Raw genomic sequence first — 16118 nt, forward strand, 5'->3', positions numbered from 1 at the left:
GTCCTTACTCGCCCGGCTGCCTTATCTGGTGATTCAGGGGCAGAATGACTTCCCTTTCCAGGCCGTGTGCTGGCTGGTCGTGCCCAGCTCCGCCGCCGCCCTGCTTAGCTGAGGTGCTCTGGGAGCCACTTGGGGTTTGCAGCTCAGATTTTTGTGTGAAGACTTTTATTTTGTTTATTGTTTGTTTTGTTTTGATTCTTCATCATTCAACTTGAGGGGGCTTTTAGGCTAGCTTAATTTCTTTTTTTAATCACAAAAACTTTTTTTTTTTTTTCGAGAAGGAGTCTCGCTCTATATCCCAGGCTGGAGTGCAATGGCGTGATCTCTGCTCACTGCAAAGTCTGCCTCCTGGGTTCACGCCATTCTCCTGCCTCAGCCTCCCAAGTAGCTGGGACTACAGTTGCATGCCACCACGCCCAGGCAATTTTTTTTTTTTTTTTTTTTTTTTGAGATGAAGTCTCTCGTTGCCCAGGCTGGAGTGCAGTGGCACAATCTGGGTTCACTGCAACCTCCGCCTCCAGGTTCAAGCGATTCTCCTGCCTCAGCCTCCCGAGTAGCTAGGATTACAGGTGCCCACCACAACGCCTGGCTAATTTTTGTATATTTAGTAAAGAGGGAGTTTCACCGTGTTGACCAGGCTGGTCTCCAATACTTGATCTTAAATAATCCACCCGCCTCGGCCTCCCAAAGTGCTGGACAGGCGTGAGCCACTGCATCTGGCCTAAATAGTTTTTTTTTTTTTTTTTAGACAGAGTCTCGCTCTGTCGTCCAGGCTGGAGTGCAGTGGCACCATCTCGGCTCACTGTGAGCTCCGCCTCCCAGGTTCACACCATTCTCCTGCCTCAGCCTCCTGAGTAGCTGGGACTACAGGTGTCCGCCCCAACACCCGGCTAATTTTTTTGTATTTTTAGTACAGATGGGGTTTCATGGTGTTAGCCAGGATGGTCTCGATGATCTGACCTCGTGATCCACCCGCCTCAGCCTGCCAAAGTTCTGGGATTACAGGCGTGAGCCACCGTGCCCATCCCATGTTAACTATTTTTAAGTGTAAAGCTGAGTGGCCATCACCATCACCCATCTCCAGAACTCTTCGTTTTGCAAAACTGAACCTTTGCCCTCATTCAGTACTCTCCATTCTCATCCCCCAACCCTGGCACCCTCATTCCACTTTCTGTCTCTGAATTTGGTGACCCTAAAGACGTCATACAAGTGGAATCATATCACATCTGTCCTTCTGTGTCTGGCTTATCTCACGTAGCATGGTGTTTTGGTGTTTTGAGGTTTACATGTGTTGTTGCATGAATCAGTTTCTTCCCTTCGTATTTTTTGAGACTGGGTCTTGCTGTGTCACCCAGGCTGCAAAGCACTGCAGCCTCATAGCTCACTGCAGCCATGGTCTCCCAGGCTCAAGCGATTCTCCTGCCTCAGCTTCCCAAACAGCTGGGATGGCAGGCATGTGCCACACCTGGTTTATTTATTTATTTATTTATTTATTTTATTTTTATTTTTTTTTTTTTTGAGACAGAGTCTCACTCTGTCGCCCAGGCTAGAGTGCAGTGGCCGCATCTCAGCTCACTGCAAGCTCCGCCTCCCGGGTCTACGCCATTCTCCTGCCTCAGCCTCCCGAGTAGCTGGGACTACAGGCGCCCGCCACCTCACCCGGCTAGTTTTTTGTATTTTTTTAGTAGAGACGGGGTTTCACCGTATTAGCCAGACTGGTCTCGATCTCCTGACCTTGTGATCCGCCCGTCTTGGCCTCCCAAAGTGCTGGGATTACAGGCTTGAGCCTCCGCGCCTGGCCTATTTTTATTTTTTGAAATGGAGTCTTGCCCTGTCACCCAGGCTGGAGTGCAGTGGGGCGATCTTGGCTCACTACAGCCTCCACCTCCCGGATTCAAGTGATTCTTCTGCCTCAGCCTCCAGAGTAGTTGGGATTACAGGTGTGCGCCACCACTCTGGCTAATTTTTGTATTTTTAGTAGAGACGGGGTTTCACCATGTTGCCCATGTTGCAGTGGCACAATCTGTGCTTACTGCAGGCTGGTCTTGAACTCCTGACCTCGAGTTATCTGCCCACCTCGGCCTCACAAAGCGCTGGGATTACAGGTGTGAGTCACCGTGTGCAGCCAGTTTTTTATTTTTTGTATTAACAGGGTCCTACTGTATTGCCCAGGCTGGTCTCAGACTCCTGGGCTCAAACCTCGGCTTCTCAAAGGTGGCTCCCACCTGGGATGACAGGCGTGAGCCACTGCACTCAGCCTTTTTTCCTTTTTTTTTTTTTTTTTTTTTAATGAGACAGTGTCTCGCTGTGTCGCCCCACCCAGGCTGGAGTGCAGTGGCACAATCTTGGCTCACTGCAAGCTCCTCCTCCCGAGTTCACGCCATTCTCCTGCCTCAGCCTCCTGAGTAGCTGGGACTACAGGCGCCGCCACCACACCTGGCTAACTTTTTGTGTTTTTAGTAGAGATGGGGTTTCACCGTGTTAGCCAGGATGGTCTCGATCTCCTGACCTTGTGGTCTGCCCACATCGGCCTCTCAAAGTACTGGGATTACAGGCGTGAGCCACCGCGTCCGGCCCCTTTTTTCTTTTTTAAGGTTGAATAGTACTCCATTGTGTGGGTAAGACCACATTCTGTTTATTCATCCATCCATTGTGGGTTCTTTCTGCCTTTGGCTGTTGCAAATAATTCTGTAGTGAATGTGGGGATGCAAATATCCCTTAGAGACCCTGCTTTCAATTCTGTGTTTTAGTATTTTTAATAATAGGTACCTCTTTATTAACTCATTAAATAACCAGATCTAGCAGTAAGCCTAGTGTCTATGGTAGTTTGATGTAGTGATGAGGGTAAACAGTATTTCAGGGTATCAGCAACAACTGCTAACAGGATATGAAAGTATCTGCAGTTTTGTTTTTTGTTTTTTGTTTTTGTTTTTGTTTTTGAGACTGAGTTTCACTCTTTATTACCCAGGCTGGAGTGCAGTGGCGCAATCTCAGCTCACTGCAAACCGCCGCCTCCCGGGTTCAAGCGATTCTCCTGTCTCAGACTCCTGAGTAGCTGGGATTATAGGCATGCACCACCACACCCGGCTAATTTTTGTATTTTTAGTAGAGATGGTGTTTCACCATGTTGGTCAGGCTGGTCTCAAACTCCTGACCTCAGGTGATTCACCTGACTCGGCCTCCCAAAGTGCTGGCATCACAGGCGTGAGCCACTGCGCCTGGCCTATCTGTAGTATTAAAGTTTATTCCCAACATTCATAATTGAATGAAATGCTGAGTTTCAAGTAAAGGTTAGTAAAGATAAAGATGCAGTTTTTTCCCAGTTGAGTTCATGGACTTTCTAAATGCAATTTGTAGACTTCCCTAGAGTCCCCCACACAGAGGGTTCTCTGTGCGAGGTGCAGTTGCAAGTTCTTATCTTATTGTCGTTTTCTGGATTTTAATCCGTTAGCTGTCAAGGCTGGCTGACTTGGCCGTTCTCCCTGCGAGGAAGTTGTGGTTGCCGGCCGGGGCCATCAGTTCTTGTGGGTGTGTACCCAGCAGTGGAACTGCTGGATTATATAATAATTCTGTGTTTAATTTTTTTTTTTTTGGAGATGGAATCTCACTCTGTTGCCCAGGCTGGGGTGCAGTGGTGCAATCTCATCTCACTGCAGCCTCCGCCTCCCGGGTTTAAGTGATTGTCCTGCCTCCCTCCTGAGTAGCTGGGATTACAGGCGCACACCACCACGCCTGGCTAATCTTTAGATTTTTAGTAGAGACGGGGTTTCACTGTGTTGGCCAGACTGGCCATGCCCGGCCCTTCCTTGGGGTTTCTGTTGCATTTTCCTGCTGATGGTGATGTTCGGCTGCTTTCATGTGCTTGTTGTCTGTTTGCATCAACATGGTGAAAACTAATTAGTGCAAAAAATAATGGGAAAAAAAAACAGAAAATGGATGAGTGCACAGTTCAGCTCTCCGCCCTAGAGGCATTTTCATAGCTGTTCTCAGTGTCAGCAGCTTTACCCAGTGTCTGGGCAGGAGTGGCGCTGGGCATTTTTGGTGCATGATTAGTAAATGGAAAATGCAAACCAATAGAATATCGTTTTGTTTTTGCCACATAGGACGTCCCAGTGATCGGGAGGAGCGGGAAGAGCTTCAGCTACAACCAGGACGTGGTGTTGCTGCTTCTGACAGATGGAGTCCTGTTCCACCTTCAGAGCGTCACGGCCTACGCCCTCATGGGGAAGATCTCCCCTGTGACATTCAGGTGAGCAGGGGAACTTCCAGGAGCTGAGGGTGTCCAGGTCGTTTCGAGAAGAGACTAAAAATCTAGGTATTTTTATAAGAGACACATGTGGCCAGGCGTGGTGGCGGGCGTCTGTAGTCCCAGCTACTCAGGAGGCTGAGGCAGAATGGCGTGAACCTGGAAGGCGGAGCACTCCAGGTTCACTCCAACAGAGCGAGACTCCTTCTCAAAAAAAAAAAAAAAAAAGAGGCCGGGCGCGGTGGCTCAAGCCTGTAATCCCAGTGCTTTGGGAGGCCGAGACGGGCGGATCACGAGGTCAGGAGATCGAGACCATCTTGGCTAACACGGTGAAACCCCATCTCTACTAAAAAATACAAAAAACTAGCCGGGCGAGGCGGCGGGCGCCTGTAGTCCCAGCTACTCGGGAGGCTAAGGCAGGAGAATGGCGTAAAACCTGGGAGGCGGAGCTTGCAGTGAGCTGAGATCCGGCCACTGCACTCCAGCCCGGGCAACAGAGCGAGACTCCGTCTCAAAAAAAAAAAAAAAGAAAGAGACACATGTGATTCTCTTCCACGGGGATGACTGTGGCTGTGCACTGTAATTACTAGGCCATTTTATACCCATGCCATTTGAAATGCAAATGATAGGCCGGGCCCAGTGGCTCACGCCTGCTGATCCCAGCACTTGGGAGGACAAGGCAAGTGGATCATTTGAGGTCAGGAGTTCAAGACCAGCCTGGTCAACATGGTGAAACCCTGTCTCTACTAAAAATACAAAAAAATTAGCCAGGTGTGGTGGTGCGCCTGTAATCCCAGCTACTGGGGAGGCTGAGGCAGGAGAATCACTTGAACCCGGGAGCCGGAGGTTACAGTGAGCTGAGATCATGCCACTGCACTCCAGCCTGCGTGATGAGAGCGAGACTCCATCTCAAAAAAAAAAAAACAAAGAAATGATAAACTGTAAAATAAACTGTAAACTGTGTGAAATAGGTTTTTAGGGAAATCTCCACTAGAAGTCTTTGCATTTGACGGTTTTTGAAATTGAGTGCTGGCCGGGCGCGGTGGCTCAAGCCTGTAATCCCAGCACTTTGTTTTTTTTTTTGTTTTTTTTTTTGTTTTTTTTTTTTTTGAGACGGAGTCATGCTCTGTCGCCCAGGCTGGAGTGCAGTGGCCAGATCTCAGCTCACTGCAAGCTCCGCCTCCCGGGTACACGCCATTCTCCTGTCTCAGCCTCCCAAGTAGCTGGGACTACAGGCGCCCGCCACTTTGCCCAGCTAGTTTTTTGTATTTTTTAGTAGAGACAGGGTTTCACCGTGTTAGCCAGGATGGTCTCGATCTCCTGACTTCATGATCCGCCCGTCTCGGCCTCCCAAAGTGCTGGGATTACAGGCTTGAGCCACCGCACCCGGCCAATCCCAGCACTTTGGGAGGCCGAGGCGGGTGGATCACGAGGTCAGGAGATCGAGACTATCCTGGCTAACATGGTGAAACCCCGTCTCTACTAAAAATACAAAAAATTAGCCGGGCACGGTGGCGGGCGCCTGTAGTCCCAGCTACTTGGGAGGCTGAGGCGGGAGAATGGCGTGAACCCGGGAGGCGGAGCTTGCAGTGAGCCGAGATCACGCCACTGCACTCCAGCCTGGGAGACACAGCGAGACTCCGTCTCAAAAAAAAAAAAAAAAAAAAAGAAATTGAGTGCTTTTCCGTCTAGAATAGCAGGGTGCCTCGACTAGTCTTGTCTGCAGGAATGGAATGGTCTCTTCTGGGCTGTCCAGTGCAGCAGCCACTGGCCACATACAGCTTCTGAGCACTTGAAATGTGGAGAATGTAACAAGGACCAGATTCTGAATTGAAGCTGATTGTCGTCAGTTTGAACTTGAACAGACACCTGTGGTCACTGGTTCCTGTGCCGCGCAGCGCAGCTCTAGAAACGGGGGTGAGGCTCCTTTGGCTTCTTTCCACTTCTGTAACTGAACAGACTGAAGTTGCAATTTATTTATTTATTTATTTTATTTGCCCCAAAACGGAGTCTTGCTCTGTTGCCCAGAGCTTGAGTGCCGTGGTGTGATCTCGGCTCACTGCAACCTCCGCCTCCGGGTTCAAGCGATTCTTCTGCCTCAGCCTCCTGAGTAGCTGGGATTACAGGCCAATGCCACCATGCCCGGCTAGTTTTTGTATTTTTAGTAGAGACAGGGTTTTGCCATGTTGGCCAGGCTGTTCTCAAACTCCTGACCTTAGGCAATCTGCCCGCCTCGGCCTCCCATAGTACTGGGATTATAGGCGCGAGCCACCACGCCCAACCAAAGGTGCAATTTGAAGACGAAACTAGCCGGGAGGACTGGAGGTCGAGGCGGGCGGATCGCCTGAGCTCAGGAGTTCAAGACCACCCTGGGCAACGTGGTGAAGCCCCGTCTTTACTGAGACACAAAAAATTAGCCAGGCCTGGTGAAATGTACCTGTAGTCCCAGCTACTTGGGAGGCTGCGGCATCAGAATCACTTCAGCCCAGGAGGCGGATGTCGGAGTGAACCGAGATCACGCCACTGCACTCCAGCTTGGGCTACAGAGTCAGACTCTGTCTCCGAAAAAAAAAAAAAAAGACTGGAGACTTTTTGGTGGCAAATACAAAGGAACGAGGTTATGTCACCAGCAGGGGTAGAAGTCCCCGCGACTGGCAGCAGCAGCCGCCTCACATCCTATTGTGGAAGTCAGCGGCCCTTTTTTCTGAAACTTCTGATCTATCATGAGGTGGTGGAATGGTCCCCAAACATGAAGTGAAAATGAAAAGCAGATGTTGGGGCCGGCGGGGGTGGGGGACAGTCAGGCGTAGCTCTCCCTCTTCTCTGCTTTCCGTCTGGTCCAAGTCAGTGCGGTAAATTCTCAAATACCCGTCGGAGCTGGTAGCCGCGCCCCGCGCACGGAGCGTTCCACAGCTGAGAAACTGGAGCTCGCGCCTCCTCTCACCAGCAGGCCCCGCAGGCCCCACACGGAGCCGTCTCATCCATGGCGCTGCCCCGCCCCACGCTTCCTGCATCCTGAGCAGGAGGTGTCTCCGAGACAGGAAAACTGGCTGTGCTTTCTGAGTTTTTCTAAGTTCACAGTGGTCTCCTGGGCTTGGTCACTGTCTCTCCCCAGCATGTTTCTTTCTGGGGCCAGGAATTATTTCCAAATGCTCCTGAAGCCTAGTGTTTTAGTGAACATTAGTGATTGTTAGCAGTGGTTTAAAAAAAATGATAAAACCTTTTTTATTTTTTGAGACAAGAGTCTTGCTCTGTAACCCAGGCCGGAGTGTGGTGGTGCCGTCTCAGCTCACTACAACCTCCGCCTCCCTGACTCAAGTGATCTTCCCGCCTCAGCCTGCTGAGTAGCTGGGACTGCAGGTGTCCACCACCACGCTGGGCTAATTTGTGGGGTTTTTTTTGTTTTTTTTTTTAACCAGAGTCTCACTCTGTCGCCCAGGCTGGAGTGCAGTGACGCGATCTCGGCTCACTACAACCCCGCCTCCCAGGTTCAGGAAATTCTTCTGCCTCAGCCTCCTGAGTAGCTGGGATTACAGGCGCCCGCCACCACGCCCAGCTAATTTTTCTATTTTTAGTGGAGACAGGGTTTCATCATCTTGGCCAGGCTGGTCTTGAACTTCTGACCTCAGGTGATCCGCCTGCCTTGGCCTCGCAAAGTGCTGGGATTACAGGCGTGAGCCACCACGTGTTACCCAATTATTTTTCTTTCTTTCTTTCTTTCTTTATTTTTTGAGATGGAGTCTCACCCTGTCCCCCAGGCTGGAGTCCTGTGGCGCCATCTTGGTTCACTGCAAGCTCCGCCTCCTAGGTTCAAACAATTCTCCTGCCTCAGCCTCCCGAGTAGCTGGGACCACAGGCGCCCGCCACCACACCTGGCTAATTTTTTGTGTGTTTTTAGTAGAGACAGAGTTTCACCGTGTTAGCCAGAATTATCTTGATCTCCTGACCTCGTGATCCACCTGCCTTGGCCTCCCAAAGTGCTGGGATTACATTCATGAGCCACCGTGCCCAGCCTGCCCAATTATTTTTCAATAGTAATTTTTTGTTTTATTTTCATGTTGTAAGAGCAGTGAATTAAGTACTCATTATGGAAAGTTTGCACAGGGTATTTCCCGTCACCCTTTTTTTGCACAGTCCTAACATTGTGTATTTGGTATCCTTTTTCACCCAACAAATGATCTCAAGGGATTGTTTTCCCTGGGGCTGCAAAGGCACTGCGACTGTGTGGGCGATGTTCTTATTCTTTTTTTTATTGAGACAGTCTTGCTCTGTTGCCCAGGCTGGAGTGCAGTAGGTGGCGCGATCTCAGCTCACTGCAGCCTCCTCCTCCCGGGTTCAAGCTATTCTCCTGCCTCAGCTTCCCAAGTGGCTGGGATTACAGGCTACTACCCAGCCCGCCACCACACCCAGCTAATTTTTTGTATTTTTAGTAGAGACGGGGTTTCACCGTGTTAGCCAGGATGGTCTCGATCTCCTGACCTTGTGATCCGCCCGCCTCAGCCTCCCAAAGTGCTGGGATTACAGGCGTGAGCCCCCGCGCCTGGCCTGATGTTTTTGTTCTTTAGAGAACAGGCTGAAGTACTCAAGGGGTGAAATGTCACGATATCTGTAATTTTTGTTGTTGTTGTTTTTTTGTTTTTTTTTTTTTTTTTGAGACGGAGTCTCACTCTGTCGCCCAGGCTGGAGTGCAGTGGCGCAATCTCGGCTCACTGCAAGCTCCGCCTCCCAGGTTCACGCCATTCTCCTGCCTCAGCCTCCCGAGTAGCTGGGACTACAGGCGCCCGCCACTGCGCCCGGCTAATTTTTTCTATTTTTAGTAGAGACGGGGTTTCACCATGGTCTCGATCTCCTGACCTTGTGATCCGCCCGCCTCGGCCTCCCAAAGTGCTGGGATTACAGGCGTGAGCCACCGCGCCCGGCCTTGTTGTTGTTTTTTTGAGACAGAGTCTCTGTTGCCCAGGCTGGAGTGCAGTGGCGCGATCTCGGCTCACTGCAAGCTCCGCCTCCCGGGTTCACGCCATTCTCCTGCCTCAGCTTCCTGAGTAGCTGGGACTACAGGCGCCCGCCACCACGCCCGGCTAATTTCTTGTATTTTTAGTAGAGACGGGGTTTCACCGTGTTAGCCAGGATAGTCTCAATGTCCTGACCTCGTGATCCGCCCACCTCGGCATCCCAAAGTGCTGGGATTACAGGCGTGAGCCACCGCACCCGGCCTCAATATCTGTAATTTACTTAAAAATATTCCATCCGGGTGTGGTGGCTCACGCCTATGATCCCAGCGGTGTGGGAGGCCCAGGTGGGAAGATCACTTGAGCCCAGGATTTGAAGACCAGCCTGGGCTACACAGTGAGATCCACCTCAATTGGATGAAGCTGATGAGGCGATATCATGAATTCCTGCGTCTAGATCACAGGACGTGGCTGTTCCTTAGGTTTCTCCTCCTCTGCCTTTTTTAATAATGAAAAGCACCCCTTAAAAAAGAAGGGGCGAGGGAGCAGGCAAGCCCCACTCAAAGCTCCCAAACCCCTGGGCTGAGCTCACCACCACCCAGGTCCCGTCGAGCACCCCCCGCCCCACCCTGGCCTCCAGACCCGGGGTCAGCCGAGCTGCTGGCTGCAGGCTTGATGTCACCGTGACCCTGAGTGCCCCCACCCCAGCCTCCAGACCGAGGCTCAGCCAAGCTGCCGGCCACGGGCCGAGGTGACCATGACCCCGAGCGCCCCTGCTCCCTCCCCTTGTCTCTGCAGCGTCGCCAGCACCGTGAAGCACGCCTTGTCCATCTGGCTCAGCGTCATCGTTTTTGGCAACAAGATCACCAGCTTGTCAGCAGTCGGCACAGCCCTGGTGACAGTTGGGGTCCTGCTCTACAACAAGGCCAGGCAGCACCAGCAGGAGGCGCTGCAGAGCCTGGCTGTGGCCACCGGCCGGGCCCCAGAGGACACGGTGGAGCCGCTGCTTCCACAGGACCCCAGGCAGCATCCCTGAGAGCAGGAAGCTGCCAGCTGCTGCTGTGCTCGTGACACTGCATCCCCCGGAAACGGACAGGGACACCCTCCTCCATGGCCCTGCTGGGGTGCCGGACACAGGGAGCTAAGTCGGCCATTCCCTGAGGTTTTCTTGGTTTGCCAGTGAAGACCAGCAGAAACTCAAACTGGGGATTCCAGGTATCAGCTTCCTGGAGTGGAGACCAGAGCCCCCTGTCAGCTGAGCCCATGCCCGTGTAATGTGAAAACAGCCTCTGCGGCTCCCATGCTGGGGGTGCCCACTTTCTCTCTGGGCAGCACCCCAGGGTCCACCGGGAGCCAGGGCTGGGTCCAGTGCCAACGAGAGCTGCTCCCTGCTACAGCCAAGAGAGCACTCAGCTTCCCACACCAGCCATCGAAGGCCCTGAGCCCTGGACTGGCTGCAGATTGGCCCTGGGCATGAGGTCACAGAGCAGGGCTGACGGGCAGGGACAGAGGGCCCTGGAAGGAGGGGTCTCCTGCTGCCACAGTGGGCAATCAGAACTCCTCACCTGACCCACCAGGGCTGTGGGCATCCTCAGACTATCCCAGAGTCATCACGAGCCTCAAGCTACAGCATTGCATGGAAATCAAGGGCTATGACCACGGAGGCCATTCCTCGCTTCTGTGAAGAGGAAGGCCCCCGTACCCCTTCCACATCCTGGGCTGCGTGAGCCCCCCACTCCAGCGTGCCCTGCCCATCGCCTTCCACACCCTGGGCTGCATGAGCCCCCCACTGCAGCATGCCCTGCCCATCGCCTTCCACACCCTGGGCTGTGTGGGCCCCTGCCCCACTATCCCTTCCCCACCCTGGGCTGCGTGAGTGCCCGCTCTGGGGCGTCCTGCCTGTCACTTCCACACCCTGGGCTGCATGAGCCCCCCCACCCCAGGGCACCCTGCCCTCCTACCTGTGGTGGTTTCTTAGCCCTGAGGTTGAAGACAAACCTCTCATGTTTAATTTGGGAGGAGATGTGTACATTCCTTTTCTTTTTTGGACTCTGAGTATCAGGCAGACTATTCTGAGGTCCCTGTGGGGTGAGCCTGCCTGTTCTGCCTTGGAGCCCACTGTTCCTAATCTCATCATCCAGTACCTGTCCCGACTCCCCACGTGAGCCTTGGGCAGGACGTTGTAGTGTTGATGGCTTGGGTTACGTGGTGTTTACCTGGCGCCATCCTTGCTGAAAAAGGAAGCACCCACACTGAATGTTCTGGGGCACATGGTGTGTATCAGGCGCCCACCCCGTCCCACTCTCCCCGAGGGACAGCAGTAGTGCATGGTGGGGCCAAGGGCCAGCTCAACCCATCCTCCTCAGCATCACGCATCCCCGAGGGTACAGGAGGCCTGAGGAGTGGCTGCTGGAGCTGTGTGTTAGGCAGAGGCTTCTGACCATGCCTGAGCCCTTCACCCCCCGTCTCGCAGCCGGCGAATTCCTATGCCTGGTGCAGTCTGTTGCCAGCCAGCCTTTGAGACCCAGAGCTCCAGGGCTTGTCAGAGGCAGCATGGGGCTCCAGTGGTCCCGAGTCTCATTTCTCTGCTTGCTCCATCCTGAGTCTCATTTCCCTGCCTATTCCATGCCAAGTCTCATGTCCCTGCCTGTTCCATCCCGAGTCTCATGTTCCCTGCCTGTTAAGCCCCGAGTCTCATTTCCCTGCTTGCTCCATCCCGAGTCTCATTTTCCCTACATGCTCTTTAGGCCATTGGCGCCTGAGGTCACTTCACTGGTTTTCCATTTGGCTTCTCACCTGGGAAATACAAAAATAGCCCCTCCTGAAGATAAAATCGTTCGGAAACAGCAATAATTATGACTCATTAACTTCTACCTACTCAAAAAAGTCTGCCTTGATGGTAGACTGAAATGAGGCTTTTTAACCCACAAGCAACCTTTTTATTTTTTTGAGACTGTCTTGCTCTTTCACCCAGGCTGGAGTACAGTGGCATGATCTTGACTCACTGCAGCCTCGACTTCCTGGGCTCAAGTGATCCTCCCATCTCAGCCTCCTGTGTCGCTCTAACCACAGGCACGTGCCACCATGCCTGGCTATTTTTTTGTTGAGCTGGGCTCTCACTTTGTTGCCCAGGCTGGTCTTGAACTCCTCAGCTCAAGCAGTCCTTCCCACTCAGCCTCCCGTAGTGTTGGGAATACAGGCGTGCACCACTGCACCTGCTCCAGCCACTTGTATAAAACCACTGACCTGTGTGTGGAGGACAGGCCAGGTGTGTGCTCACTGCACTGCGAAGACGGGTCATCACGTGACTTTCCCCAGTTTTCCATTTCTCTTTTTCTGCTTTCCTCAAAAACCAGTATAAGACCGGGCACGGTGGCTCACACCCGTAATCCCAGCACTTTGGGACGCTGCAGCTGGCGGATCACAAGGTCAGGAGTTTTGAGACCAGCCTGGCCAACATGATGAAACCTCGTCTCCACTAAAAATACAAAAGTTAGCTGGGTGTGATGGTGGGTGCCTGTAATCCCAGCTACTCAGGAGGCTGAGGCAGGAGAATTGTTTGAACCCTGGAGGTGGAGGTTGCGGTGAGCCGAGATCGTGCCATTGCACTCCAGCCTGGGCAACAGCAAGACTCTGTCTCAAAAACACTTAGAAAATGCCCTGGAGGTGGCAGAGGATTGTAGATATGTGAGGCCAACCCCCAGGGTGGCCCTGTCCGCCTCCCCATTGAGAATGGCTGCCAGGCTTCCCACTAGCCTCTGAAGATGATGGTCTGGTGTAAGGAAAGGTGCAGGTGCCTGGTTCTGAGCACCCTGGAATTTCTGGCCGCACATCCTCTGGTGCCCTCCCTTCCACCCTGACAAGGAGCTTCCAGCCTGTTTTGATTTTCTGTTTGTGGACCAGAAACACGTTTTTCCAAATGATGAGCAAATAGGGTGATTTCCTTTGTAATGCTGCTCTGGGGCCTCTTCCTCATCCTGGCAGAAGCAGCCTGGATACCATGCGGCAGCCGACACTGTGCCCTTGCTCAGGCATGCTGTCCCCTCCCTCTCCCTCAGTCTCCTCTCCATGCCCAAGTCGGTTTCCAGCTGCTGGTCTTCACGGCATTCCCAGTACAGCCAGGCACCAAGAGGCAATACCCAAGGCCTGGCTTGGCCATGTTAACAATTGTACAGACATATATTTTTAAATAACTTTTGTGTAATACTTTTCTAGCATAGTAAGTTCTTGTTAACTGTCACAGATGTCCTAGAAACACCAGGTGTTACTTCCACTGAGTGTGTCCGTGGTCGTGGTCTATGCCTTTGTAAACAGAACACTTGAACCACCTCCCGAATTGCGTCATCTGCTTCTTGAAATTGACACTTAAGAGATGTGCATCTCTCTTAACTTTCAAGGAAACTTCCCCACTAAATGGCATGAAAAGGTTTAAATAAAATCCGAGAGTCCCAATTCCCTCTATAACAGTGTTAAAATAATCTGTCTACCTGGAAAGATGAAAACACTCTTGCACAACCCAAAATGTGTCTTTAATTTGTGAAAAATTAACATGGTGAGTCAAACAGTCATTTTAAAGAGCTGAGCAAAGAATATCATCAGCCAAATAGAGCTCTGCTTTGTAGGGTGCCTTTAAACTCCTTGCCACAAAACCAGTGAGCTCTGCTTGCTGCTGCCACGCTCCTGGATGATCACTTAGATGGGTCAGTGGGAATAACAGGCGAACAAGACAGTTCTTTACATCTGTCCAAATGATGTCCTTTCTCAGGCCTGGAAGTATTTCATTGCTGGAAGAAGGAAACAAGAATGTCATTGCAGGCCGGGCGCGGTGGCTCAAGCCTGTAATCCCAGCACTTTGGGAGGCCGAGACGGGCGGATCACGAGGTCAGGAGATTGAGACCATCCTGGCTAACACCGTGAAACCCCGTCTCTACTAAAAAATACAAAAAACTAGCTGGGCAAGGTGGTGGGCGCCTGTAGTCCCAGTTACTTGGGAGGCTGAGGCAGGAGAATGGTGTGAACCCAGGAGAGGGAGCTTGCAGTGAGCTGAGATCCAGCCACTGCACTCCAGCCTGGGCGACAGAGCGAGACCCTATCTCGAAAAAAAAAAGAATGTCATTGCGGATAGAAACAGACTGCTCTCGTTTGCCCTTGACCAACATGGTACTGAGGGGTTTATTGTTTCCCAACGCACATGCGTGCCCTACTTGGGGGCCTTACTTTATAGAACGAGAGCGTCCGAGCTCCCCTAATGATTCTGACTAGTTCTTTCCTGGCTGAGGATACAGGAGTGGGACATCCACCCTCAGATCCCTCAGAGCACAGAAACCTTCAGCTTGGCTGTCTCAAGTATTTCTTCCAGTTTCCCTGTGGGCCTCTGATGTTTGAGTTTGATGGCTGCTAGATCCTTAACGAAAACTCAGTTGGAAACTTCCAACTCGCAGTCCTAGTTTGTTTGTTGTTTTCCATTTCATTTCACTTACAGCTGAAAGTGGCATTCAGCTGACTTGCTCGTTTAAACTGTTCACAGAGTCTGAACTGCCAACGTGGCGTTGGAGGCTCCATCTTTTAAGAGGGCCACAGACTTTCCCACATGGGAAAACTTGAAAATTACATCAACAATCAACGTCAGAGCCAAATTATATTTGCTTTATACCAAACTATGGAGAACTAAAAGTACATTGTACAAAATGTTTCTAGTGTTTTGTATGTGACCTATTTCAATATTTATATTACCAGATCAGTGCTTTCCAGCAAACGATTCTGTTAAATAATGTAGCCAGTCGCTGTTAATTCTGCAGCAGTGATAAGCTGATACTGTGCAACTAATCCTGTGGAGGCCTCCTGCTTATTTTTGTCTAAACTAAGTTAATCATGGTAGCAGCTATGATTCTTGCTCAGCAAAGTAAAATAAATGTTAAATATGGACTGCTTTGTTTTCTTCCTTGTGTAGCTCTGGTGTTCATGCTGCTGAAATGATCAAGGTTGGCATCTTAGTGCCTACACCAGTTTCTAGCAACCTAAAATGAGCAAGAGAAACCAATTCTCCAAAACAAGAGGCTGTTTGCAAACAGCCAAGGATTGCAATCCAGGGTCTGTCCACAGGCTCATCTGAGAGGCTGGGGCAAGGGCGAGCTTCTGCAGGTGGAAAGAAGTCCACGTAAGCTGTTCTGACACAAAGGTCAGTGGCTACAGGAGCTTGTTGCGGTGGTGGCCTTTGTTCACCAATGGGGCTGGCTGTTGCTAGCAGAGGGTCTTCACAGAAGTGGCTTAACCCCAAGTTCTAGTTGGGAAAGGCCTTTGTGGCAGCTCCTACTACAAACACAAGTGCGAGGCCGCTTCCTCCTCGTTGCCTCCGGGGTCGATTTTATTAGGGTTTGACTAAGTGGCAGCATTTGGGTACTCACTGATTTCATGAAGAGTAAATGGAGATTTTTGGCCAGGTGTGGTGGCTCATGCCTATGATTCCAGCACTTTGGAAGGCTGGTGGGTAGATCACTTTAGGTCAGGAGTTCAAGACCAGCCTGGCCAACATGGCAAAACCCTGTCACTACTAAAAATACAAAAGTCAGCCAGGTGTGGTGGTGCACACCTGTAATCCCAGCTAGTCGGGAGGCTGAGGCAGGAGAATCACTTGAACCCGGGAGGCGGAGGCTGCAGTTACCCAAAATTGTGCCACTGCACTCCAGCCTGGGTGACAGAGCAAGACTTCTTCTCACACACACACACACACAAAAGCCAGGTGCAGTAGCTCACGCCTGTAATCCCAGCATTTTGGGAGGCCAAGGCAGGCGGTTGACGAGGTCACGAGACTGAGACCATCCTGGCTAACACGGTGAAACCCCGTCTCAACTAAAACTACCAAAAATTAGCCGAGCGTGGTGGAAGGCGCCTGTAGTCCCAGCTACTCGGGAGTCTAAGGCGGG

General features: G+C 51.6%; 1 protein-coding gene and 1 pseudogene across 10 annotated transcripts in view; both read left to right on the forward strand.

The window, feature by feature from the left end:
• SLC35E2B (solute carrier family 35 member E2B) overlaps window positions 1–15120 on the forward strand; it is a 40237-nt gene extending 25117 nt beyond the window's left edge. For all 10 annotated transcript variants that reach the window (XR_012427533.1, XR_012427531.1, XR_012427534.1 and 7 more), the window contains 2 exons: window positions 4104–4249; window positions 9994–15120. Coding sequence is in view for 6 of the 10 variants with exons in the window: in XM_074023385.1 (XP_073879486.1) it covers window positions 4104–4249; window positions 9994–10266 (419 nt within the window). In the remaining 4 variants the exon portion in view is untranslated. The remainder of the gene's footprint in view (window positions 1–4103; window positions 4250–9993) is intronic.
• On the forward strand, window positions 12110–13118 carry LOC141409094 (uncharacterized; annotated as a pseudogene).
• Window positions 15121–16118: the final 998 nt, after the last annotated feature.

The sequence above is a fragment of the Macaca fascicularis genome, chromosome 1, assembly GCF_037993035.2.
Source record: "Macaca fascicularis isolate 582-1 chromosome 1, T2T-MFA8v1.1".
Taxonomy (NCBI): Eukaryota; Metazoa; Chordata; class Mammalia; order Primates; family Cercopithecidae; genus Macaca; species Macaca fascicularis.